A 25,822-nucleotide genomic window follows, 5' to 3' on the forward strand; every position below is an offset into this window, starting at 1 on the left:
ACTGCATATGATTTCAAAAAAGTGGCTAACATCTTTAAAATAACATCCAGCTGTTTATTTTTAAATTTATTATTATTATTTAAAATATGTCTTTACTGATTTCAAAGAGAGGAAGGGAGAGGGAGAGAGAAACATCAATGATGAGAGTCATTGATGGGCTGCCTCCTGCAGGCCCCCAACTGGGGATCGAGCCTGCAACCTGGGCATGTGCCCTGACCGGGAATCGAACCAGGATCTCCTGGATTCTAGGTCGATGCTCAACCGCTGAACCACACTGGCCTGGCCACATCTACGTATTTAAAAGCAAGGCTGTGGGCGTTGGAGTCAGTTGCACCCGGCTCAGGGTTCTTGGGAGTCAGGACTCTTGTCATAGTTTAATGATGAAAGGAGCCGAACCTTGAGCTTGTACAGAGGCTACATTTCCTTATCTGCTAAAAACACCCCCCAAAAAACCCCAGAAAATGAGGGTGATGAAAACTGTCTCATGAGATTGTTGTGAAGATTTAAATAAAATAACGCACCTAAGGCTGCGTGACACAGACAGGGTAGCGGGTTAAAAATGGTTTGTGTGTGTGTGCCTGTCACTTTCTGGCAGCCGCCAGTGTCTCTGTGACCATTTAAAAGAACAGATCTTGCCGCCTCGATCAAGATGCAGATGTAAGGAAGAAAGCAGTGGAAGGCGGCTGAGGGAATAAAGGCTTAATAAAGGAAACGTCTTGTTTGTATTTGGATGGAGGGTTCTGGCCCGCTGGAGGCACCGAGAAGCGACAGCCAAGGGTGTTGTCAGGAAGGGGATTCTGCTTCCTTCCCCGGGTGGGTGTCGCAGGGAGTCATTGAAGTCGGGGGCTGTGTGTGCATCCTGTGGCGCAAGTGTCTGTTTGCCTTGCAGCTCCGCGTCGGTTTTGTGTGGCACTCCCGCTGGGCTGGCCGGCCCACGCTGGTTTCTCTAAGGAAGGAGATGATGCCCTGAAGGCAGCCAATTTCTTTTTCACCCAAATCTCCAATGAAAAATCGCTGACTTACCGAGGTCTGCAGGGAGGTGGGTTTGCTGGAGCGCTCGCTGTGTGCATCCTGCCCATGTGGTTTTGTGCGTTTTGCTTGGTTAGGACAAGTGCTTTGTCATTAATTAAAGCTTCTCCTGTGTTGATGGCCCTGCCAGGCTGCTCTGCACGTTTCCCCCATTTTACAGCTGGGCCCACTGAGGCACAGCGATGTGCGTGGGCTCTGTTACGGAGGAAGGCAGCCGGAGGGCCGGGGGCCCGTCTTCGCAGGCCTTCCTCAGTTGTACGAGCCTCTTTTTTGGTTTCATTGGAGCTGTCTGCGAGCCTTCCCGGGCTCTGGAAGCAATCAGCTGCCGCTGGCCCTGGTTTATAGACGGTACAGAAATTGCGCGGGGGCCAGACAGGAGCTGGGGAAATCACCGAGCCAGCTTCCTCCGCTGTGAAGTTGCTCTTTTGTACTCTCTCTGTTCTGGCCATAAGACCTGCATAATTCTCTTTTTCCTGTCTGCAGCCCGCCTGCTGGGGTGCTGTCTGTTTTTACTACAAAGTGGGCACCCCTCCCGCGGAGTTCCCTGGACAGCATCACTCTGCCCTGACTTGTCACCCCAGCTGCCTCCTTTGCCAGCCATAGCTGCCACCAAAGCGGCTCAAAGAGGCCAAAGTAGGTCCAGCCACTCCGAGCCGTCCCCTGGGTATTTGAGTAGCCAGTGTGTGAAGATGCCTGTGATGAGGAATCAGCAATAAGACACAGCCGGGCGCTGTCACTTTCTCTTACTGCATCACGTAGGTCTCCACGAATTGTCGTGGGTCTCTCCCAATTCCTTTTTACTCAACTTCGCATGAAAAGGAAGCTGGAAAAAGGCATCTGTGGTGAGGACTTGAGCCTCACCATCTGAACCTGATCTAATTCTAGAACCGTCTGTAGTGGTCAGGGGGCTGGCGCAGACCTGGTTCTTTGTCCCCTGTCACTTCCTGGCTCACCTGAGCTCTCACAGGCTCAGCTGCCTCACCAGTAAAATGGGGTAAAAAGAGTGGGCCCTGCCCTGGCTGGCGTGCTCAGTGGTTAGAGCGTCAGCCTGTGCACCAGAGGGTCGTGGGTTCGATTCCAGCCAAGAGCATGTACCTAGGTTGCAGGTTTGATTTCTGCCCACAACTGGGGCGTGTGCAGGAGGCAACTAATTGATGTGTTTCTCTCACATCAGTGTTTCTCTCTCTCTCCCCTTCCTCCCTTCCATTCTCTCTAAAAATCACTGAGAAAAATATATCTTCTCTCCTTGGGTGAGGATTGAAAAAAAAAAGAGTGGGTCCTGAACTATAGGACGTTCTAGTTTGTGAGTCAGCAGGGGGAGATGCTCCCTTACCTGTCGGCTGCTTCCATCTGACTCCTTTTGGGAGAAAGCCGAGGGCCCGGGCCTGACCCAGCCGTGTGGCAAACTCAAGAGCAGACCAGCAGAAGCAATCAGGATGCAACCAGGATTGGTAATTGGTGGGCTAATTAAAAAGCCAGAGAATCCTAGAAAATGGTTCATGTGCATTTTAAACTTTTTAAAACTGGAGACACACGAGCATTTACTAATCATTTGCTATGGGACCAGGGCCTTTTGTTTGTAGAGGTCTTCTCACAGGACCCCTCTGCACAGACCTCAGCGACGACAGGTCTGCTGCAGTTTCCACTGGGTCTCTTTAAGGAGGACTGGAAATTTTAAGAGCACTTGCAGAGCAATCCTCAGTCTCTTTCTCTCCCTCTCTTAAGTTTTTCCAAAGTTTTCAACTTGGTTTATGTGGAAACAGGGCTCTCTTTTCACACTACTATTTCGTTGCTTTACATTTATTTAAATTTTGTAATTAGGATTTTAAGCACAACTGGCATAAGTGGGTTTGGAAACAAACACAACTCATCCAGTGGGAACAGAGTGCCCGGCGCGCCCTGGCCCGGCCTGGCCGTGGTCCCCGAGCCTGGGAGGGGCTGAGACACAGGACGGCCTGGGGTGGGGAAGGCGGCTTCCACTCTCGGGGAGCTGGCTCCTGCTGCTTCCCGCAGTTAATTAATGTCAGCTTGTCCCTCACCTGCCCAGGGAAAGGAAGTTGGCTCCTCGGATCTGCCTCCTTTTGGAAAGTTCTGGAACGACTTTCTGTGCTCCAGGGCTTAGCTGTGGCAGTTGTTCCACTAATTAAAAATAGTTCAGTGCTGCTGAGGAAAACAACCCCGGGCTCCGGGAGACGCTTTCATGTTGGAAATTCCCTGTCATTCACTGATGAACACTCAGGACGGTCACCGCCCGGATGGCGGGGAACAGTTGACATAGGAGGCTCATCTAATCCACGTGGGGTGGTTTCCTTCGAGTAGCTGAGAGCTCTCTAATGCGGGGTTTCATGTTTCTGGAAAACGCACTGACACTCTGCCCCCTTGTCACTCGCAGGCTGCGTCTGACTCCCCCACCTCTCGGGGGCCAGGGCCTTTGACTCAGGAGCTTCCTGTCCCGACAGGCTGGCTGTCGCACTGCCTGGAGTTCAGTACATTCCTGTGCAGAGCGTAAACCAGGCTGGACTTGCAGAGGGTCCCACCCAGCCAGGGTTAAGCGTTGTCATTTAACACCAGTAATTCTAGTCGTCTCATAGTTGCACAATTTACAGAAAACATTTAGAAATTAAAAAAAGAAAAGAAACCTAAAATAGACCCAGATGAAAGTTGGCATTGGATTCTGTTCTCGTAGTTTCTCTCTACTCTTTGTAGTTCAGGCTTTTCTTGCGACAGGCAGCTCACAGAGCACATGCTCCCTAAACGGAACCCCCCCGACTGTGCCGTTTCCATTTTCTTCTATAAAATTGTCCTACGGTTCGATGTCCCTATCCCAGGAACCTGAATCCTGGTGTGAAACAGAGGATGTGTAGGCATGTGCTGATGCATGAATAAGTGTCATTTACAAATAGATTTTTTCCCCGGAAGGTTCGAGCAGAGTTTGGCCTCACTCAGCTCCGATCTTCAGCTGAAAGTGTGCTAAAAGGAAAGCCGGCCGCATTCTCTCGGATGATCACACAGTATTAAAATATAGCTGGAAACCACAGGCCGGTTAACATGGGAATTATCAGGCAGCCTGTTCTTTCATCACTCTTTCTGGTTCTGTTAATTGGTTCTGCTTGGAGCTCGTCGGCGCCGTCTCTGTAACGGGCGTGCAGATACTTGGAGACCGCTCACCCCTCGCTCCTACCTAACGACGGCTGAATAGTTCAGATGCTTCCTCACCACTTACGACATCTGGATGCTCTTAAAAGAAATGCCACTTACTCAGGGCGGAGCCTTGTAATTTAGATATTTGGATGAATACTTGTATTATATGGAGTAATAACGATGTGCCTTTAGTGTCTTAATTTGAGCCTCTCTGCTCGCTGGCATCCACGTGTGACTGTAGAGCTCGGTGTTTATGTGGAAAGACGAATACTTATAAAATCTATTTCAAATAGATGTGAAGGATAGTCTTTGTGGTATGGGTGGGACTTTGAGATAAATATTCTTCATGTGGACAATAAAAAAAGAAAAAAACCATATAGCATTCCTGGAATGTATTTGCCAAGCAAATACTTTGGAAAACAGCCCAAAGGAACATATTTAAGGCTGTGCTTGTAATACTGAACTAAATAAATGTTTTACTTAATGCTTCAGCTAAGTGTACTGATGGCGGTAATGACATCTGGTCTACCTCAAGCTACAGGCTAGGGAATGAAACGTAACAACGGCACAAACCTCACGAGGTTCAAGTTGCATTTTTAAAAAATATATATACATATTGATTTCAGAGAAAGGAAAGAAGAGGTAGAGAGAGACATAAAAACACCAATGATGAGAGAGTCATTCATCGGCTGCCTCCTGCACACCCCCTACTGAGGGTGGAACCCGAAACCCAGGCATGTGCCCTGACAGGGAATCGAACTTCAATCTCCTGGATCCTAGGTTGATGCTCAACCGCTGAGCCACGCCCAGCCGGGCTCAAGTTGCACTTTTGGTTTGTAAGTTACTGTATGTTTGCAGCGTGGGGGGGTTGCTTTTTTTTTTTTTTAACTTAAATACTGCTATGATGTTCACAGGGCTTTGTTAAGTAGTTGTGTGGACAGGCGACTATTTCTGATGCCTCAATGAGTGGCAGAGGAAAGTGGGACCTGAGTAAGAGAGCACAGAGCAGGATTTCCCAGGCAGGCTCCTTCCCCACCCCGGTCCCAGCAAGGGTGGAAGTGAGCGATGACAAAGCGCAGCGCCCGCACAGTGCACGTCCCACAGGAAGGACAGACCTCACAGCTATTGATTCCCCAGAGTGATTTTCAACTGTAGCAAGGAGCACTTCCTCAGTCAGGAGCTTTTTCTGTTCTATTACTTGATACCATTTCAGACATCCTACTGTCTCCCTCTTTAGAGATACTTTTGACAGCATTTGAAAAAAATCAACTGTTCCAATATCTTTAAAAAAAAAAAAGTTTTATTGATTTTAGAGAGAGAGAGGAAGGTAGAGAGAGAGAGAAGCATTGATCAGCTGCCTCCTGCACACCCCCTACCAGGGTGACCACAACCCGGGCGTGTGCCCTGACTTGGAATCCAACCGGCGAACTCTCAGCATATGGGACGACACCCAACCCACTGGGCCACATGGGCCAGGGCTTCAGTGTTCTTGATTCAGTGACTTAACCCAAGCTGTAGCCCATCTGCTCGAACCTGTGGCAGGTCTCCGCTGATAAAGGACATTTCTGAAACCGCCTGCGTGGTTAGGCGTGGAAGACTTTCGTAAGAGGAGTTGGCAGCTACAGCAGTAACTGCCTAACTAGCAGTTTAACCTGAACAGGTTCCTATTCCACATGCATTTTCTATTCAGAATAAAAGTAAGGTGATCTTCTCACCACTGTAGATACAGCCCGATGAGAGATTGCTGCCGGGTATTTGCTCTTATCAAGACAATCGTCTTCATTATATTATTTCCTACCCTTTCAATATGAGCTCTAGTGTTAAAACTCTAAATGTTGATTTTTCCTAATTCCATAGGCAAGGCCTTATTTGTGGGAAGTATCACTAAGTAAAAAAGTCCTTGGGGTGCCAGCTGTGGTGTCTGTGTGAGGTTGAGGGATCCGCTCAGGCCAGCAGCTGAACGCACTTTTGATCTGAGTATAAACTTTTATAGATAAATGTTTTTAGAAAGTCATTTTAATGGGAAAATCCTGCGCAACAAAGGAAACCCCGCTCTCTGTTTTAAATCAAGCTTTCCGCGTCTGGTGAGTAGGACAGAAATTTGACATCTGCTCTAATTCAGCGCAGCTGGGAATTTCTGCCCAGACGTCCAAGTCTACAGGTTTTGATCAAGAAGGGAGTTAAGCAAATTATATTTGAAATACTGCCGGCCGAGTTGGCGCTACTGTATCATACCTGTGTTGGGGACGGGAGGGAAGGCAGAGAGGTTTTCTGAGACGGATCAAGGGCGTGTTTGGATGGAAGTGTGTGGCCTGCAAGGCCAGGGGAATCACCCCAGGCCGAGCCATTCTGAGCTCATGGAAGGAAGGAGCTGGGCTGGCTGCTGGTCACGGGGGCTGCAGGAGTGGCAGGATGCCATCCTCCTGCCATGAGGTGGGGACACAGGCAGGTAGGTGCCCAGTGAGGAACATGGAGCTGCAGGAGCAGCCCTGACCTGGGGTGAGGTGAGGCAGGAGACCCAGGACCTGGGCATTCCTGGGGGGACTGGAATCTGCAGGGTTAGAAGGGAAGTGGGGGTTAGCCAGGCAGAGCAGGGGAGCCTCGGCAATGAGACCGTTCACTGGAGCAGCTTCTTTCATTCGGACCCGCGTGGGGAGTAGTTACACTCAGGGCTAAGTGTCGGGATGGAGCCATGGGAAGGAAAAATCATAATATGAACTGCTGAAAAGACTGCCCGATGGGCCAAGTTCCTCGAGAGTTTTCAAAGACGCTTTGAAATGCCAAACACCCTGTACTTGATCCACTCGGAAATGCGAGTCCCACCGAACGGCGTTTGGGTGGAATGCCGGTGACTTTGTCGTGGGTGGTATTTTAATGATCGAGTGTCAGTCACGCAGAGTGGTTTGTGGTTTTTTTTTTTTTTTTTTTGCCACATTTAATTTAATACTAAAAATGGAAGTAAACGTTGCAGATTTCACACTGAGAGGAGCCCAGAGTCTGAGGGGCCAGCGGACGTGGGTCCGAGAACGTGTGTTTGGAATCTCACCTTTGTATTCTCGTTTAGAAAGAAGAAATTCTCACTGTCCTTCCCGATTCGCCTCTTTTCTTCTGCTTCCAGCCAATATTTTAGGGACATGTGGACCTACGAAGGTCCCAGCTCACCATCGCATCCCCGGCTGTCCTGACCGATGTCACCGCCTCCAGTTGATCCAAATCTGAATCCCGGGGGAGCCCCTCCCCCCAGTGAGGCTGAGTCCTCCAGGAATCAGAGCCAACTCTGCAGAGTTTGATGGTGGGAGGAAGAGAGGTGGCGTCTTCAGACGCTGTGTGCTTTCTGATTTCTTTGTCACCCTTTTTAGTCCCCTCTCCCCACCCTGGGCCAGCCCAATGAAACTCCCTCTCTGTGTTTCCCCCCAGATCCAGAGGAAAGCACTGGCCAGGTGAGGGGACACCTGCATCTTAGGCCCCAACCTGCCACTTTCTCATTGGGTCACCTCCAGCAAGTCCCAGGGCTCTGAGACGCTGTGTGTGTAAAAGGAGAAATGGAACTAAATGGTACCTGAGCCCCTGCCAGCCCCCATCCTCTCTGCTTCTAGGTATTGAGATCCTAGGGAAGCCCGTGTGACATTCCTAGTGGTCCTGACTGAGGCGGCACTTTGTAAATCCTGTCCTTCGATGTCCTGGGAAACGCTGGTGTCAAGACCAGAGGCTCCACGTGTCACGCAGTGAAGCCCGCACTGGGCCCTGCCTGCACCCCTGACTTCAGGTCGCTATTTCGGCTTGAACAGGGGTGCCAGTGCTTCGGGGGCTCCCCGAAGGACAGCTTGGACAGGAAGCCGCCTTTTCCTAAGATAAACCAGCGAACCAAACCTCTTTCAAAGTCCCTATTGCCTTTACTTGTTTTTTACTTTCCACCAAGTCTTAGCCAAATAAAATGGGCACATTAGAAACTGGGGCAGAGCTGACACTGAGGCCCGGGGGTCTCTCTGCAGAGTAACACCTGGCACCCACCGGCCTAAGAACCCCGTGCCAAAGGTCTTCTCAGAGCGAGAGAGCAGCCGGGGTAGCGGAGGACTCTGGGTGCGTCCTGTGTGCCTGCAGCGTCCTCACACTCACTCCCAGGGGGACATAACCACGTAATAGGGCCACGTGTTGTCCTTCATTCCACGTCTCTTACCCTTCGGCCTCCCGTGCTGGGAGCGCCCTTGCCGAGCTGAGTAGCCGCCAAAGAAAGAGCCGCTTCTTCCAGAGCTAGAAGGAAGCGAGGCCCTGCTGGTCACATTTCGAGCAAATATGTTGCTCAGAATATGGGCCTGCCGTGCCTGATAGCCTGCACCGCCCACCAGGAGCCAGCGGTCTGGGGACCGGGAACCAGTGTCAGTGGCCGCTCATTGAAATCTCTTTCTGGCATGTCTCAGCCTCACAGCCACAGTTCCCAGCATGGGCAGGTGCTCCCCACTCTGAGACAAGTCTGGGCATTGCCACTTCAGTGAGCATCAAGGTCTAGTCGGTCTTGGAAATCAGTGTTTCGCCTGGCACCAGGGAGGGCGCACTTCCTGCGGGCAAAGTTCTGCCCATCCACCCAGCCTCCTGTGTAGGGTATAACCATAGAGCCCACTGGTTTAGCTACTGCAGCTGCACAACAAATCACCCCAACTTAGTGATTTAAAAGAGCCATTTGTTGCATGGGTCTGTGGGCCAGGGATTGGATGCGCACTGTGGGGAGGGCTGTCTCTGCCCTTCAATGCCTGGGGGTTAGCTGATGACTTGAAGGTGGAGCCTGGAGTCAGCAGAAGCTTAGCCCCTCCCGTGTCTGGCTGTTGGCAGGGACCTTGGCTGGGGTCTCAACCAGACACTGACACAGGGCCTGTCCATGGAGCTTGGGCTTCCTCACAGCATGGAGGCCGGGTTCCAGGGAACGTTATCTGAGATCCATCACCTGCTATGATTTGGCTTTGGAAGTCAGGCTTGTCGTGTTTACTATGTCCTGTGCATGGAAGGATCCCCAAAGGCTCCCCCAGGTTCAAGGAAGGGAAGTTATAAACAGTCTCTTGATGGCAGAGGCAAGGTCCCCAAGGCCACACATAGCCTCCGCCATGCCTGGGCACCGCAAGGAGGTGATCAAGGAGGTTCAGCCTAGCCCTCCAAGTTTGGGGTTAGCAGCAGGCCCTCTGCAACTTTGTCCAGCTGATAACCCTGACTCGGTCCTGCCCTGTCCTCAGTGGATGACGCAGTTTTCATCGGGATGATAGACATACGTACATCACCTGTCACTTCTCACTGTAGGTTATAAAGAAGTTCTATTCCCAGGATTCCATGTGAGAGCATTTTGGTAAAGCCATCAACCCCTCAAATAAGATCCACTGGGATCACACTCAGGATCCTCCCCATCAGGATCAGATCTGTCTGGCCAGCGAGCTGTGGCTTGTGCAGGAGCTTGGTAAACATTTTGCGACTTGGACAAACAGCCCCGTGAGAGAACACCAGGCGGGTCCTCTGCTGCTGGTCAGGGAATCTTGAGCCCCCTGAGTCTGTTTCCTGTGCCTTGTGTCTTTTTAACCTTTAAATTTTTAAAAAAAAATTATTATTCAGATGTATTTTTGCCATGCTTTTTCATTATGGCTTGAATTACTGTTTTCGTAACTTCTTTCTTTATTATGTTTTAGAGATGTGGAAAATACAACAAAGTATACAGAAGAAAATAAAAATTTTCTATAATACTGCTGCTCAAAATAATAATCGTTAATAGTTTAGTGCTTTGCCTATTTGAGTATTTCTTCATCATTAAGTATTCTTGTATTAAAAATGATTTTAATGGCTAAGTATAAATCAAATATACCAGAATTTTTTGACCATGATCTTTATTGTTGGACATTTATTTCCTCTTTCCAGTACTTTTTTAAAAAAATATATGTTTTTATTGATATTAGACAGAGAGGAAGGGAGAGGGAGAGAGAGAGAGAGAAACATCAATGATGACAGTCATCGATCGGCTGCCTCCTGCACGCCCCCTACTGGGGGAAGAGCCCACAACCCCGGCAGGTGCCCCGACCGGGGATGGAACCAGCAAGCCTTTGGAGCCCAGGATGACGCCCAACCAACTGAGCTACCCTGGCCAGGGCCCAATACATTTACTACAGTTGCTTTTGTATTATTAAAATACCATTTTCATTTAATGCATATGATAAACATTTTTCATACTTAAAGGCTTAATAAAAATTATTTCAATTTAAATATATCCATTTTGTTTTTGAGCTATTTCAGGAAGTCAAATTATTGGATCATAGGATATAAACAATTTAAAATTCAGACCACATACTCTGAAATTGCTCTCCCAAACTCACACAACCTGTACATAATTTTAAAAGGAAAAAAGGCAGGGGTTATATGTTTGGGGAGAAAGGTAAAGACATATTTTAAATGATTTAATTCAGCTTTGATTTATATTTGTTTTAGCCTTGAAATGAGCATTGAGTCATTTGATTCCATTTCAGTGTTTTAAATTCCCTGGCTGCCTGTTCCGACTCTGTTTTTTTCTGTCCTTAAGTGTATTCTCCGTCGTATATATTTTCCCACTAATACTGTCTCCTCCTTCGTGTGCGACTTGTGCTTTGGCCACTGTCAGTCATTTCCCCAGATGTTCTTTTCCTGAGCGTCTCCTTTATCTGGAGCGTGACTGTGGTGCTGCCCATTGCCCAGTGTCCCAGCTTCCCTGTGGCCGGTCCACTTGTAGCTCCACAGCTTTGCATGAGGAACGTTACTGCTTTTAGGATCAGTAAAATGTAAAAGCGTGCGTGATTTTCACCTGCTTGCTGTCTTCTCGTCACTGCTACGGCAGTTAGGCAGCGCTTCACACGCCGGCCTGGTCACTGCTGTCCATTTGTCCTCAGATTGTAAGCTGTCAGGTCAATGCTGTCCATTTGTCCTCAGATTGTAAGCTGTCACTAGATTTCTTCTCTTTTGTATATGCATTTACCTGCAGTACATTAGATGTCTCCAATATTTACAGTATTATGTATAGTTCCCATTAGCACTGTTTTATTCTAATATGGTTGGCCATTTGGGATAGAGACTTTAAAGCATTCTGGAGTTACTAAACTGAATGTTAAATTATATATCTGGATTTAATGATTATTCATAGATTCCAATTATAATGTTATATAATCATGATCTCAAAGGAGTTTTTAACAGTGAGTGTCACCACACCTGGGAGTTTTGTTATTGTTGGGTAGTAATTATAGCTTTTGTAGTAACTCTGTAGTATAGTTTGAATATATATCTTTTTTTAATTTCTCACCCAAGGATATGTTTTTATTGATTTTTTTGAGGAAGAGGAAGGGAGAGAGAAAGAGAGAGAAACATCGATGCAAAAGAGAAAGCATCTCTCAGTTCCCTCCCTTTCTCATGCCACCAGGAATCGAACCTGCAACCTTTTGGTGTATGGGATGATATTCCAACCAAGTGAACCACCCAGCCAGGGTGAATATATACATATATATATGTATATATATATATTTATTTTAAATATATTTTATTGATTTCAGAGAGAGGAAGGGAGAGGAGAGAGGCAGAAACATCAGTGATGAGAGAGTCATTGATCGGCTGCCTCCCACGCCCCCTGCTGGGGATCAAGCCCGCAACCCGGGCATGTGCCCTGACCGGGAATCGAACTGAGATCTCCTGGATCATAAGCCGATGCTCAACCGCTGAGCCAGGGCCAGCTGGACTGGATATGTATTTTAATTATTTTCCTTATGTAAAATTCTTTTTAGTGTACCTACTAAGACTTTACGATTAGTTGGGGAAATGCTACTTTTACGTTTGGTTAAGTTTAAATTCTGAGCTCACTTTTTGCTGCTTATTAATTTATCTATCATATTTTTCATTGAGATATAACTGGCCTATAACGTTGCACAAATGTAAGGTGTACAACGTGCTGATTTGATACATTTATATGTTGCATATGATTACCACTGGAGCTTACAATTTGTCTTTTTTTCCCCTCTCTGTCCAGGAATCTTACGTCCTTTCTGCAGAACTGAGAGAAAAATGCGAAGCCATAGGCAAGAAGTTACTGTACTTGGAAGACCAGCTTCACATGGCGATCCACAGTCACGATGAAGACCTCATTCATATCCTTTCCATCGCTCAGATGAAACACCTGTCAGGTGGTTTTGTCAAAGCAGGTTTCAAAAAATACCCAGTTGTTCCACCCCTTGGCAGATGGAAGCAAGTAGGGCCCCTGGCATTTATAGTTCGGCACACCCAGATCTCTGAGATTAGACGGCGTGCAATGTTTCCTCTCTGGTGTTTGGTAGGTAAGTCAGCATTTTTTATTAAACCTGACCACCTGGCCCACATGGCACAGGGGTTGAGCACCGACTCATGAACTAGGAGATCTCAGTTCGATTCCCGGTCAATGAACGTGCCCCGGTTGTGGCCTTGATCCCCAGTACGGGCGTGCAGGAGGCAGCCGATCAATGACTGTCTCATTATTGATGTTTCTATCTCCCTCTCCCTCTCCCTCGCTCTCTCTGAAATCAATAAAAACACAAAAAAACACCCCCCCAAACCCCAAAACAAACCTGACCACTGAAAATTAACCTCAAAGTTCGGACGTGCTCACATTGAGACCAGAGCAGAATGCAGTTTTCAGGGATGTTGAGCTGAGTTTGTGGGGCTCAGGCGGTGGCGAGTCTGACTGGCTCAGTTTTCTCGGGATTTTTTCAATACCAAGGAGCCCAGATCCCTGTTGGGTTTTCTTTACCATATAATTCTCCATGTCCCAGGCAGCAGGGCAGCGCGACTCACAGGACTTTGGCTAATTTCTGTGCAGTTTCTTCTTGCACAAGGCTCAGTATTCACATGTGCAGATACCTGCATCAGAATTAGCTGCCAGTGAGCCAGGTGGCATGAGGACACACGGCTGAGGTGCCCCTCATGGATCTGTGGGCGCATTTTGTCGCTGGTTAGCTCCTTTGAGGGCAGGCAGGTGGGTGCGCAGGCGGACAAAGGGACATGCGGCCCCACCCTGTAGCTTCTCAGTTATTTGATCGCAAGTTGACACCTGAGATAAAACACTTCTCCGTTCGCTCATCCTTTCTGCTCAGCAGTATGTCTTTTCTGAGATGTATTTGTGCGAAATGTAGCTCTTTTGGCCATTGCTTCTCTATCTCACCCTTCAGAATTCCAGTTCTTATCATAATCTTGGGAGTGTGTGTGTGAGTGTGAGTGTGAGTAGCCTTGAATGGTCAAGGATGAATCTTAATCATAAGTGTTCAGACCCACAGTCCAGTGATGGACCCAACACTGTTTCCTTCCTCGTTACAACCTTAAATCTTTGACCTTGCTTAGGAAACTTAGCAGGAAGTTCCTTCAGCTTAATCAGCGGTTATTTTCACATTGCTCAAGGTAGATTTTAAAAGTAGACACTTTGTTCTTTGTAATTTCCTGCCTCTTACAAGACTAACATCTAAGCTATTATTAGGAAGTTGGCCAAGGCAACAGTAGAAGAACTTTTGTTTATTCCACGCTCACAGAACACATGGATTCGAGCACTAATAAGGGGCCATGGCCCCGGCACATGGGCAGGTGACTCCGTGGCCGGGCACGTGCAGGGCGCCCGTGTGGGGGGAGGGCTTCCTGGCGCCCAGCCCAGCAGGTGTGTGGCGGGGGACTTTCCTCAGGGACGTCCCTCAGGCTCGAGATGGGGTCAGGAAGCAGTTCTGAGAGCTGCAGTCAGGGCCCGTGTGGGCCTCTTGTTTAGAAATTTTCTAGAAGGTTAGTTTGATTGCAGGGCATTGGGTTTTCTCCTTAATGGGGTTGGTGGTGGGGAGGAGCCTGAGAGGGACAGAGCTGTGTGTAAACAAGGTCCTTTCAGTTGTCCCACAGCCTGTCCAGTCCACGTGCAGTAGCAGGGGGGTCACGGGCAGTTTCTAAGCCTCTGTGAGCATCAGCTTCCTCATCTGTCACATCAGATAATAACCGGTCCCCCTGAGGTTTTCCTGGGAGCTAAATGAGGCTGTGTTGCGAACGTATGTTTAACGTAGTTCTCAACCGTGGTAAGCACTTGGTTTTAGGTAGAAAACTAGATTCTCCAAGTCCATTTGCCTCGCCATTCTCAGCATCTATGCCACAACCTCAAACCACATCCCATAAGAGGTTTCCAGGTAAGCGGATTCAACTGTTTTGCAACAAATGCTTAAAGGAATTGATCAGTAACCACACAAAGGCTTATAGGAAAAGTCACTTAATTCTAATAAACTGCTGTGGGTAGAGAGGGATTATGATCCCTACTGGATGGTTGAGAAAATGGAGGCTTAGAAATTGTGTGGCTGGTCCAGGGTCATTTCTAACCAGTGGCGGAATCTTCCAGCGACAAACCCCGGGGCCTACTCTGACCATCAGGAGACAGCTCTGCCTGTAAGTAAAGAAAGGGACAGGCCCATTCTGTGGACATACAGTTACCAAAAACATTTCAAGCTATAATAAAAGCATTTTATTGAAGTCGTGTTTTTTGAGAATGTTGCTGATCCTTGCTGAGATAGTTGGGGACATACTGGGGCCATGTCAAACCAGGGTTGGGAAGCACTGGTTTGGTCGACCCCTCCCTGCTCAGATAAAGTCTACACCACAGTCTGGATTTCAGCCCAGACTCTGAAGCCCGGGTTTGTTCCGTGTCACTGACAGAGTAAATACAAGGAAGGTGACTTTGACCTCATAGAAGGCAGGACCCCAACGTGAATGGGACCTGGTGTCCCAAGACAGGTATTTATGAGACTCCCCGCAGGCAGCCTTATTTATATTAGGACTTACCTAGAGACCCAGAGAGGCTGCTGATCCCCCAGCCAAACCCCTGAAGACCCAGCCTTCAGGAAGACAGATCGGTGGAGGGGAAACAGCCATGTCTCTTCGTCACCCTGACAGCTCACTGAATTCCAGGTAACAACACAACCCACCAGCCACGCGGCTGCCAGTGTCTGGAGTCTGCTCCATTCATTGGAGGCGCTGGCCTGGGAGAGGAGACAGCCTGGTGTCTGAGGACAGGGTGGGAGGTGTGACTTCGCTGCCAGTCAAGCCCGATGTCCAGATCATTCGTCAGAGTCTAGCACAATTTCACAGTCATTTTGGGTCCTAATTGGCAGTTAGGTTTTGAGAAACATTTTGAGAGTCTGATGATTCCTTTGTGTTCCAAACACTGAAGAAACCACATAGGCTTGGTGGACTTCTAAACAGGATTTTTCTCATTTTTCATCTTTGACCTCTACTGCATACTGTTGAGGGAAAGGAGCGCATGCAGGATTGGGACAGGTCTGGAATATTTGAAGGCCCTCAGGGCAGTTCTGCCCGCCTCTGAGTCATAGCAGAGATAGGGACACACTGCTCTATTCGTGGTCTTATTTGCAGCCATGTCCAGGAAGCCCTGTGGAAGTCTGTGCTCCCTGCTCACTTGGAACCCGTGGGGCCCAGTGGATTAGTGCTGGTGGTACTCAGTATGCAGTGCTCTCAATGCACCCAGGAGCCTGCCCCCCCCCCCCCAAGGACCCTTGTTTGGGTCAACTTTCCAATTTGTAGCTTGAACAGACTAAGTAACAGTTTCGGGCAGTTGCTCTGTCTCCTGGGGGATGTTTTCTGCTTCTAGAGCTAAGGGCTGGAAGAGGAACCATGAGGATCATGGATCTGCACTCTTGAGTTTTATAGATGAGCAAACCAAGACCCTAAGAGGTGGTTGTCTAAGGCATTGCGTGTGCCCGGCTGATGCCGGTCTGGTGGCCACGGCCCTTTTGTTTGGCTCCCAGCAAAGGGAGTGGGGGCCCCACAGTGGGGAGAAGGGGACGCCTGGGAGAGGGTGTGGACAGTGTGGCCTCAGCGCCAGGCGGGCACCACAGAGTGCCCCGTCCAAGCACCACATCCACGAAGCAGGGGGTGTGGGCAGGCTTTCCTCTTTGCTCTTGAGCAGTTGGGCTCCTCACTTTTTCTTGCCATGAAGGTAACTTCCCCAGGACTGCAGGTCACGGTGGCTGCAGAGGAATCTGTTGATATGAAGTAATTAGTGAATATGTAGCAGTGTCAAAGGACGTCCTATTGTTTCTCTTTGAACCAAACTGGGTCAGATGAACTGAAGACCTACTTTTGACTCACCTGTTAAAACGATCGCTTGGAACCCCAATTAACAGTACAACACAGTTGTTCTTACACATAAACAGAAGTCCCCTTTGAAAGAATCTGAGGAGCTTGGCTAACAGCCGCCCTAAATGACAGCATTGCCTTCCCCCTGTATTCCTGGGCGAGTCCTGTGAGGTGATTTGCTGTCCTAACCCTTGACTAATTACGAACAGGTTGTACAATTTTCCTGTCAAGAAGTTAGGCACTTGCTTAATATGCATATAGTCTGTCCTACGGTCTTGGGTTCCAAAGGTGGTTTAAAGATGCTGGCGTGTCAGTCCTTGTGCCGTTATTGTAATTGATGTGCCAGTTTTCTTGGGTGCCACAGACCTCTGGCAGCGTATCTGTTACAGGGAACTTTATACTCAGCTGTGGAGGTTTCTGTGGCACAGGCGTCCCTGGAATCAGTCCGCTCTTTTGAGACCCGCTCCTGGATGGAGCGAGCACCTCTCTCCTGCACACTGGAATTGCAGTGTGCAGCTACTGTGTGGGCTCCGCCCCGTGACAAAAATCAAGGTCGGATATGTCAGCGGGCTTCAACTATGAGCTTATTGGACTAGCAGTTAGAAAGTCTAGTCCTACTCTACTACTTAGCAGCCTTAGGATTTTGGTAGGATGGCTCACATGGGATCCAGTGAGGACATGTGAAAATATTTTTAGAAGCAAATTTTTTCAGTTGGCCTCTGAGTGCCTTTCTGCAGCCTGGCGCCCTTGCCAGCCTCAGATCCACGTCTGCCTCTACTCACCGTCTCCACTTGGCTGACAAGTAGGCTTTTCCAACTCGACATGTCCAAAATAAAATTCCTCCCCGCGCTCAAAAAACCCGAGTCCCCACCAGCCCTCTCCTTCTCGATAAGTTGCAAGTGTGTTTTGCCAGTTGTTGCTCAGATAAAAAATCTGGGAGCCCTTCTACAGGCCTTTTCCTTCCCTCACCTTCCACGTCCGGCCCATCCCCGCGTGCTGCCGGCTCTTTCTTCCAAACACCCAGAATCCGGCCACCTCTCACGCCACCGCCGCCCCGCTGGGGCCCGCACCCGAGCTTTCCTTGTCTGAATTATCGCCACAGCGGCGGGGGCCCGTCCCAGTGCTGCTGCTCGGACCCCTTGATCCAGGGAGGATGAGAGCAGCCAGGACGGTCGTGCCCCCCCGCCCCACGCCGCCCGTGGCCCCAGCTTCAGCCTGTGGACTTGCCCGCGCGTGTTTTCTGCTCTGCTCACTGGCGCTGACGCTCCTCGGTGGCAGCGGCTTTGTTGACTCCTGCACTTCCCACGCCCAGGTCACGGGAAGGATGTCTACGCTGTCATTTCCCCAACGGCTGCGGCAGAATGTTTCAGTCGGTTTCTTTTAGAAACACGTTGACTTGAGTGTGAGAGTGCGCGTGTCAGGACCTAAGTTACCACCGTGTCTTTCCAGGCACTTTGCTGGCTAGAAATGGGCCAGCTCTCTCTCTTCTCTCTCTGTCTCCCCCAAATTGGGGTCCTTCCATACAAATTGTTCTGCACCTTGTTTCTCCCCCCATTTCCCATTTTATCCTGGATTCTTTCCACTGCAGTACATTCGAAAAGTTTTGGAGCTCGTGTTTAGTAAGGAATCATCAGGCAGGTTGGTTACCTTATTTATCATTTGGATGATCATTACCCCACAGGCTCCCTAAAGGAGGCTCCCAGGGGTTCCGATGTCTGCCCTGGTGAGAGCTGAAGGTGTTTGCTAACCTGCTGTATGAGTAAATTAACCTTAAGTCTCGTTCAGCCTCACAAAAGGCACTATATGCTCACAAGGGAAAGAGAGTTCTTTGAACCCTAGTCCTGTGACGAAGGTACAGGCCTCCGCATTTCACAAGTGAGACCATTAAGGCCGTGAGTGACTGGCCAGCTTCCCAGGCAGGCGATCACGGCCTCCAGTCTGTCTCCCGACTCCTGCGTGTCAGCGGAGATTGCTGTGCAATATTTTAGTGGTATCACTTAGCCTCTTGCTTTTTAAAAAAATTTATATGCTTTTTATTGATTTTAGAGAGAGGAAGGGAGAGGGAGAGAGAGAAACATTGATGTGAGAGAAACATCGATGTGAGAGAGGAACATTGACTCATTGCCTCCTGCATGCGCCCTGACCCGGGATCTAGTCCATAACCTGGGTACGTGCCCCGACTGGGAATCGAACACGCGACCTTTCAGTGTACGGGACGATGCTCTAACCCACTGAGCCACCCGGCCAGGGCTGACTTAGCCTTTTTCTTTTGTGGCTTCTTGTTTTAACGACCTTTGCAGTGTGTTCTGCCAGTGCCAGAAGTTGGACGAGTGTGGGGTTTTTTTTTGGTTAAAACTCTTTTAAAAAAAATTTATCTTTATTGTTGGAAGTGTTTCAGATATCCCTTTTTTATCCCGCCATTGACCCCCTCACCCGCCGTCTCCTCCCCAGGCCTTCCCCCCAATAGTTTGACAAGTTCTTTAAAAAGCGTCACTTTTTGGTTCAGTTTCTCTCTCTAAAAACCTTTGTCACTATTTAGCTTATTACAAATAGGGGCGTATGGTCCCAGGCTGCATATCAAAGGTAATTTGTGGGGATTCACAAACTGCTTACGTCCTGTGCTTACTCTTTATAAACGTAGCATAACTTTGGGATTAAGCTGCAGCTTGGTGTTCAGTCTGGGGCCACTTAGGCTTTTGCTTATGTCAAGTCGTATGTGTTTCCACTAAAGAGTAGCAGCGCTGCCCAGGGAAATGCAGGAAAGCGAAGACTTTCAAAAAAGTCAGCTTCCTCCTCGCACCCCCTTAACCCCACCCGCGCTCCCCTCACGTCCAAGTGCGAGGAGTGAGCCATCCTGGTAAATGCATGTAAACTACACAAGTCATGGGGTCTGGTGAAGCTCCAAGAGCCTGAAGGCTGCCAGAAGCTTTTCGGGGTGCTTCAGCAGTTTTGCTTAGAGGGGGCTCATTTGCATAATTCCCAGGATCCTCTGGTCTGTCTGTCTGTCTTTCTTTCCTTTCTTAGAGAGAAAGCTTTGAACAGCATAACCTAAGGCTGCCTTTTCCTCTTGACATTGCCTCGACGTTGTCCTTAAATGAAAGACCATTGTAGCGCAGACCGGCTGCGAGAGGTGAGGCCTCTGCGAGCTGCTCTTCCCACAGCCTGGCGTTTCCTCTGTATCTGATCTAGTGACAGTCAAGTCGTCTGACTTCATGTGATGATTTAATGCTGTTTAAGTGGCGTCAGCATATTTCCGTGTCTCCCTTTGTTCCTGTCAGATGAGGTTCAATTACTTTGCTTGTTAAATGAAAAGGATTCAGCCCATCTCTCATCCTGCGCTTATCTGAGGGTTGTTCTGACCACAGGTACAGCAGGGAAGAGCCCAGGGCCCTGAGGGATAGACAGAGGCCCCCACCGGTCACATGGTCCGCAGCCTGACACCCGGCCCACAGCCCGTCTCCTACGAGAGCAGCAGCTTTGTTTATTCCGCAGCCTTTTTTGCTAAGTTCTCTGGGATTGTCTTCTCCATGTGAGAAACAACTGGACAGTTTAGGAAACTAGGAACCCAACAGTTTAAGGAAAAGGCAAACCCAGAAAAGACAAGCTCCCTGCACGGTGGCAGATCTCCAGTCCCCAACGGCTAGTTCGCAGGTACCTGGGACTTTAATAACACAGGACAGCAGATTAGAAGTGACGGGGGTTTGGAGTCATTGTGTCATGAGGAAACCGAGGTTCCGAGTGATTTATGCAAGCTGACAAGGCTGGCCGATGGCCAATAGGACCATAGCTCGTGACTTTGAGTGGGGACCTACGGTGGCCCCGAATCCCAGGTTTCTCGAGGAGGCTCTGACGCCAGCCGCTGGCCTGGGTGCCGCCGGAGCACTGGGCTGACAGGTGCCGCGCCCCAGCGTGGGCTCAGCAGGAGTCGCCGTCCCACAGTCGCACAGACCATCTTCATGAGCATCCCAGCTGGCCATCTGTCTCGGTCCAAAGGCGGACTCTCCCTTTTCCGCTTTGTGACCTCACTTGAGATAGTTAATAACCCCAGGCCATGTAGAAATTGCTGTCGCTCTTAAAAGAAGTGTAAAATTTGTATTAATATTTAATTCCTGCGCTTGGGAAGAACTTGAAACTGCAATTAGATGGCAAGGCCCATCTGCTTGCAGCCGGCGCGCCCGCTCTCCGGGGGCCGCCGAGGGCCGCCCGTCCCCTTCCGTGGGCTCCTTAACCGCGCGCACAGTCCCTCCGGAGGGAGCTCCAGATGGTGAAGGAGACCCTGCAGGCCATGATCCTGCAGCTCCAGCCAGCCAAGGAGGCGGGGGACAGAGAGGTGGCGGCTTCCTGCGTGACAGCTGGCATCCGGGAAGCGCAGGCCTGAGGCTGCGGGACCAGGCAGGAGGTGAGTGACCATGGACAGGGAAGAAAGGTGAGTGACCACGTCATCTCTAGGGACCCTCAGGGGGCGGCCGCTCCCCCCTCCCTGAGTCACCCGTGTGCCTGAATCAGTGATGGAGACACAGAGCCTCGAGTCTCCCAGCACAGAGTGGTCCACGTCTGCTCTCCTGAGGCTGAGACGGGTCCACAGGCGGAGGGGGCACCATCGGCTGAGTTTCCTTCCAAATGTCACTCAGAGGCACCTTTACCGGGTCGTTAGTGGGAGCATCCTGCACAGGATTTGAAACTCTTTTCATCTCAGCCCCCATTAGACAGAAGTTGGGTGAATTCTCCTGGAAAAGCATCTCTTTTCTTGTACCTTTTTGCTCTCTGCGGTAATTACAGTGTCTCCTGACTTAAGAGCCTATAAAAGGAAAGCCAGCATAAACCTGTCTCCCGTTATACCTGTTACACTGTCCCGCAGGCACATCATATAAGGGAGTAATTAACACCAGAGCCCGGAATGAACAGCTCTTCCCCTTACTTCTGTGATTCACTGTAATCTCAGAACGCACATGAGAAACAAGATAGTTTTCAGGTAACAGCCTATCAGTGATGCGCAGCATTTCAGTTTCCATGTGGCATCGCCCGTCTCCTGACGTTTCGTCAGGGCCCCGAAACTCTTCAACAACGAGCAGGAAGGGAGAGCGGTGTGAATGGATCAGGTGATGTGTATAATAAACTATGGGCCTCTCCTTTCTCCCTCCTGAAACTGTTCCACATGCATGTGGAACCCTTCAGTGCAGCACAGCACTCAGTAGGGCAGCGTGGTGCTCAGAAAGGCAGTGCGGTTCTCACGCAGACGGTGCGGTTCTCAGTGCGGTTCTCACTCAGTGCGGTTCTCACGCAGACAGTGCGGTTCTCACGCAGACAGTGCGGTTCTCACTCAGTGTGGTTCTCACTCAGTGCGGTTCTCACGCAGACAGTGCGGTTCTCACTCAGTGTGGTTCTCACTCAGTGTGGTTCTCACTCAGTGCGGTTCTCACGCAGACAGTGCGGTTCTCACTCAGTGTGGTTCTCACTCAGTGCGGTTCTCACGCAGACAGTGCGGTTCTCAGTGCGGTTCTCACTCAGTGTGGTTCTCACTCAGTGCGGTTCTCACGCAGACGGTGCGGTTCTCAGTGCGGTTCTCACTCAGTGCGGTTCTCACGCAGACAGTGCGGTTCTCACGCAGACAGTGCGGTTCTCACTCAGTGCGGTTCTCACTCAGTGCGGTTCTCACGCAGACAGTGCGGTTCTCACGCAGACAGTGCGGTTCTCACTCAGTGTGGTTCTCATTCAGTGCGGTTCTCACGCAGACAGTGCAGTTCTCACGCAGACAGTGTGGTTCTCACTCAGTGCGGTTCTCACTCAGTGTGGTTCTCACTCAGTGTGGTTCTCACTCAGTGCGGTTCTCACGCAGATGGTGTGGTTTTCACTCAGTGCGGTTCTCACGCAGACAGTGCAGTTCTCATGCAGACAGTGCGGTTCTCACTCAGTGTGGTTCTCACGCGGACAGTGCAGTTCTCAGTGTGGTTCTCACTCAGTGCGGTTCTCACGCAGACAGTGCAGTTCTCAGTGCGGTTCTCACGCAGACAGTGCGGTTCTCACTCAGTGTGGTTCTCACTCAGTGTGGTTCTCACGCAGACGGTGCGGTTCTCAGTGTGGTTCTCACTCAGTGCGGTTCTCACGCAGACAGTGCGGTTCTCACTCAGTGTGGTTCTCACGCAGACGGTGCGGTTCTCACTCAGTGTGGTTCTCACTCAGTGTGGTTCTCACGCAGACGGTGCGGTTCTCACTCAGTGTGGTTCTCACTCAGTGTGGTTCTCACGCAGACGGTGCGGTTCTCACTCAGTGCGGTTCTCACTCAGTGTGGTTCTCACTCGGTGTGGTTCTCAGTGTGGTTCTCACTCGGTGTGGTTCTCAGTGTGGTTCTCACTCGGTGCGGTTCTCACGCAGACAGTGCGGTTCTCAGTGTGGTTCTCACTCGGTGCGGTTCTCACGCAGACAGCGCGGTTCTCACGCAGACAGTGCAGTTCTCACGCAGACGGTGCGGTTCTCACTCAGTGTGGTTCTCACTCAGTGTGGTTCTCACGCAGACGGTGCGGTTCTCACTCAGTGCGGTTCTCACTCAGTGTGGTTCTCACTCAGTGTGGTTCTCACTCGGTGTGGTTCTCAGTGTGGTTCTCACTCGGTGCGGTTCTCACTCGGTGTGGTTCTCAGTGTGGTTCTCACTCGGTGTGGTTCTCAGTGTGGTTCTCACTCGGTGTGGTTCTCACGCAGACAGTGCGGTTCTCAGTGTGGTTCTCACTCGGTGCGGTTCTCACGCAGACAGCGCGGTTCTCACGCAGACAGTGCAGTTCTCACGCAGACGGTGCGGTTCTCAGTAATGTGAGGCACTGCAGCCCCCCGCTCAGGCGGCCGTGCACAGGCTGAGCTCCGATCAGCAGCGCCCCCAGCGTGGGCAGAGGAAGGCGCCGGGCACCCAGGCGCGGTGTTGGCTGAGGGCATTTGGGATGTTCTGCGCCATAGTTCCCGCTTGGAGAGCCAGAGTTAGCCCCTTAGTCTGTGGGAGAGCTTAGGAAAGAGACCCCCTTGATCGAGTCTAACCCCACACTTTCCTGGTTTAATGGATCGTGAGGTTTTTTTCATTTAAATCCCACTCCCAGCCCACCAAGCGGTGCTGTGCAGCACTGAAGTCCCCGGGAAGCCCTGGCCCCGTCCGGTCTCCACCGACCCCCTGCGGCCGAGCGCTGACTCAGCAACCCCTCGCCCCCCGTGGCAGGGTCAGCGAGGCATCCTCCTCGAGCTCTTCTGGTCGCGTTTGTCCTCGTGGGATTGTGAGGCTCCCTGGGCAGGGACAGTTGCTGTCGTTTCCTGAAGGCAGCTGGCGTGGCTGCACCCGCCGTGCTGTGCGCGCTGTCCTCGGTCAAGGAGATGCCCGCGGAGGCGGGGGTTGGCCCGGCTCCAGGGCACGCAGCAGAGCAGCCTGCGAATTCGCAGATCGTGTCTCCCACGGCTTTTTCTTGAGCATTTTGGAAAATACTCTACACATTTTAATAATAAGCACAATTAATTTGTTCCAGGAATTCTTGGATTCCAGTGATGGACCAAATTCCTGAATTATTCATAATTACATGTAAAAATCATTATGTACTGGTCACATGGCACTTGGAATCCTTGAACTCTTGGGTTCATTTCACTGAAACAAAACCTGGGAAAAGTCGGGATTGACCATATTGCCAATAACGAATCCTTACTTTGACGTGTCACTTTTAAAGGCCCCCCCAGACACAGGACATCTTAACCATCACTAACTCAATCTTTTGCATTACTCAAAAACCATCCAGAATATTCTGTGAGGTCACAAGGGGTTGAAAGTTCTGGAGGCTAATGACTGCTCTGAGGTCCTCTGGTCCCTCCAGCAGGCAGCGTGCTCCTTTCCTTGTTAAGAGGCCTGACCGAGTTCAAGTCCTGGGGCAGGTGGTGCTGCTTTAACCACTTGCTGCACCCTCAGCCCTGGTCTGTGCTGGTCTCACCGTCAGCCAGGACGCCAGCTAAGGGCTCCGTGTTTCCTCTGGCCACACAGCCGTCTCAAGACAAGCCCCCTTTCTTTGGCCACCGTGACCCTGGAAGACCCATGTGCATCCCAACCTGTAATATAGGGGACTTTTTGTCAGGACAACATAAACAGAAATTAGTGCTTGAATTGAAAAGCAACAAGACACGAACAACAGAACTTAAGCTTTTGTGGAGACGGTCAAAACGAACAGTGAAAGCGCAGGTTGAAAATGACTTCGTCTGCTTTCCCCGTGACGTGGTGTGAGAATAAACAGCGTGCTCCCCTGCCCACCAGCCCGGATGCTGGCATTTGCACGGCCGCCCGTTTGGGGCATGTTCTCAATCAGCAACAGTCCCAGTTCCTCCTGGAATTTCAAGGTTAAAGGGACCCCTCCCCAAACCGAGTAGGCCTGTGAGATTGGAGACTCGCCTTCCTCTGCAGTCAGGCTGGTCCCCACCCAGGAACGTGTAGGGGCTCACAGGTGGGCACTGGGATTGTCCTGTGACCTTGGTAATCACTATGTCCTTTAATTCTCATGTCAACCTTAGGAGAAACGTGCTCGCAGACTATGAAACTGAGCCAGAGGAGACCAAGGGGCTTTTCTTGAGACACAGAGCAAGAGTGACAGAGACCGTGGACGTTCTTACCTGGTGGTCTTCATCAAGTGCCTTCTGTATATTTTGGGGGACTGTGCACCACAGGGCTTGTTCATTTATTTAAACCATGGTCACCTTGGGTCCTGCCTCGAGAGTCAGAGAAACTGAGCCTGGGGAAACGTTGGCTTCCCACCTCCCACACAGGCCCTGCTGTTCTGCGGCCATGAAGTCTGGGCTCAGACAGGCTTCAACACACCTACCCAGCCACCCCGTCCTAACCAGCCATTCGTTCCCCATCTATCAGAAATGCCACGCCAGCAACAGCTACTACTGCCTGACACGGGACAGGTTTTCTTGAAAGTTCCCATCCAGTTGGTGTTGTCCAGAAAGCAACACTATACTCCTTGATCAATCGATGCCTTCTTGTATAAGCAATTTAATACTTTGATTTTGAATATCTTTCCCTTACCTCACCTTTGGATTTTGTCATATAATTTATTGTTTTATAAAGCTGACATTTTTGTTACACGAAATTAAAACTGATAACCAGGTCGTATTGCACCATTAACACTTTTTTGTCTTCTGGAGTATAATAGAAAAATGTGTAAGGTTTATTTATCTCAGCTTTTTGTTACAGGATGATTAGTTGTACAGTAACTTATATCACACAAAACATCTCTAATAAAGCAATGCTTTAAAATGGTGTATGTGTTTACTTTCAGGTATCAACCAATCAGAAAATAATGTAATTATCTATTCCAGACCCCTTGGTTGAGGAAATTGAAAATAACATTACCAGTTATGTGGGGGGGAAAGGCCAAAGGTGCCCACTAGCCACTGGAAAGATCTTACTGGAGATACTGGCTAAATCAACTAGGCAAGAAAAATAAATGAAGGTTACATTAATATTTACGGGTGACATAACTATAGGGTAGAAAACCTAAGAGAATGA

General features: G+C 49.8%; 1 protein-coding gene across 1 annotated transcript in view; it reads left to right on the forward strand.

The window, feature by feature from the left end:
• DISC1 (DISC1 scaffold protein) overlaps positions 1-25,566 on the forward strand; it is a 237,291-nt gene extending 211,725 nt beyond the window's left edge. Inside the window, exons 12-14 of the mRNA XM_081123969.1 lie at positions 12,185-12,304; positions 20,540-20,698; positions 24,823-25,566. Coding sequence (XP_080980095.1) covers positions 12,185-12,304; positions 20,540-20,677 — 258 coding nt within the window. The 3' untranslated portion in view covers positions 20,678-20,698; positions 24,823-25,566. The remainder of the gene's footprint in view (positions 1-12,184; positions 12,305-20,539; positions 20,699-24,822) is intronic.
• Positions 25,567-25,822: the final 256 nt, after the last annotated feature.

Source organism: Miniopterus schreibersii (genome assembly GCF_964146895.1).
Source record: "Miniopterus schreibersii genome assembly, chromosome: 21".
In the NCBI taxonomy this organism is placed as follows: Eukaryota; Metazoa; Chordata; class Mammalia; order Chiroptera; family Miniopteridae; genus Miniopterus; species Miniopterus schreibersii.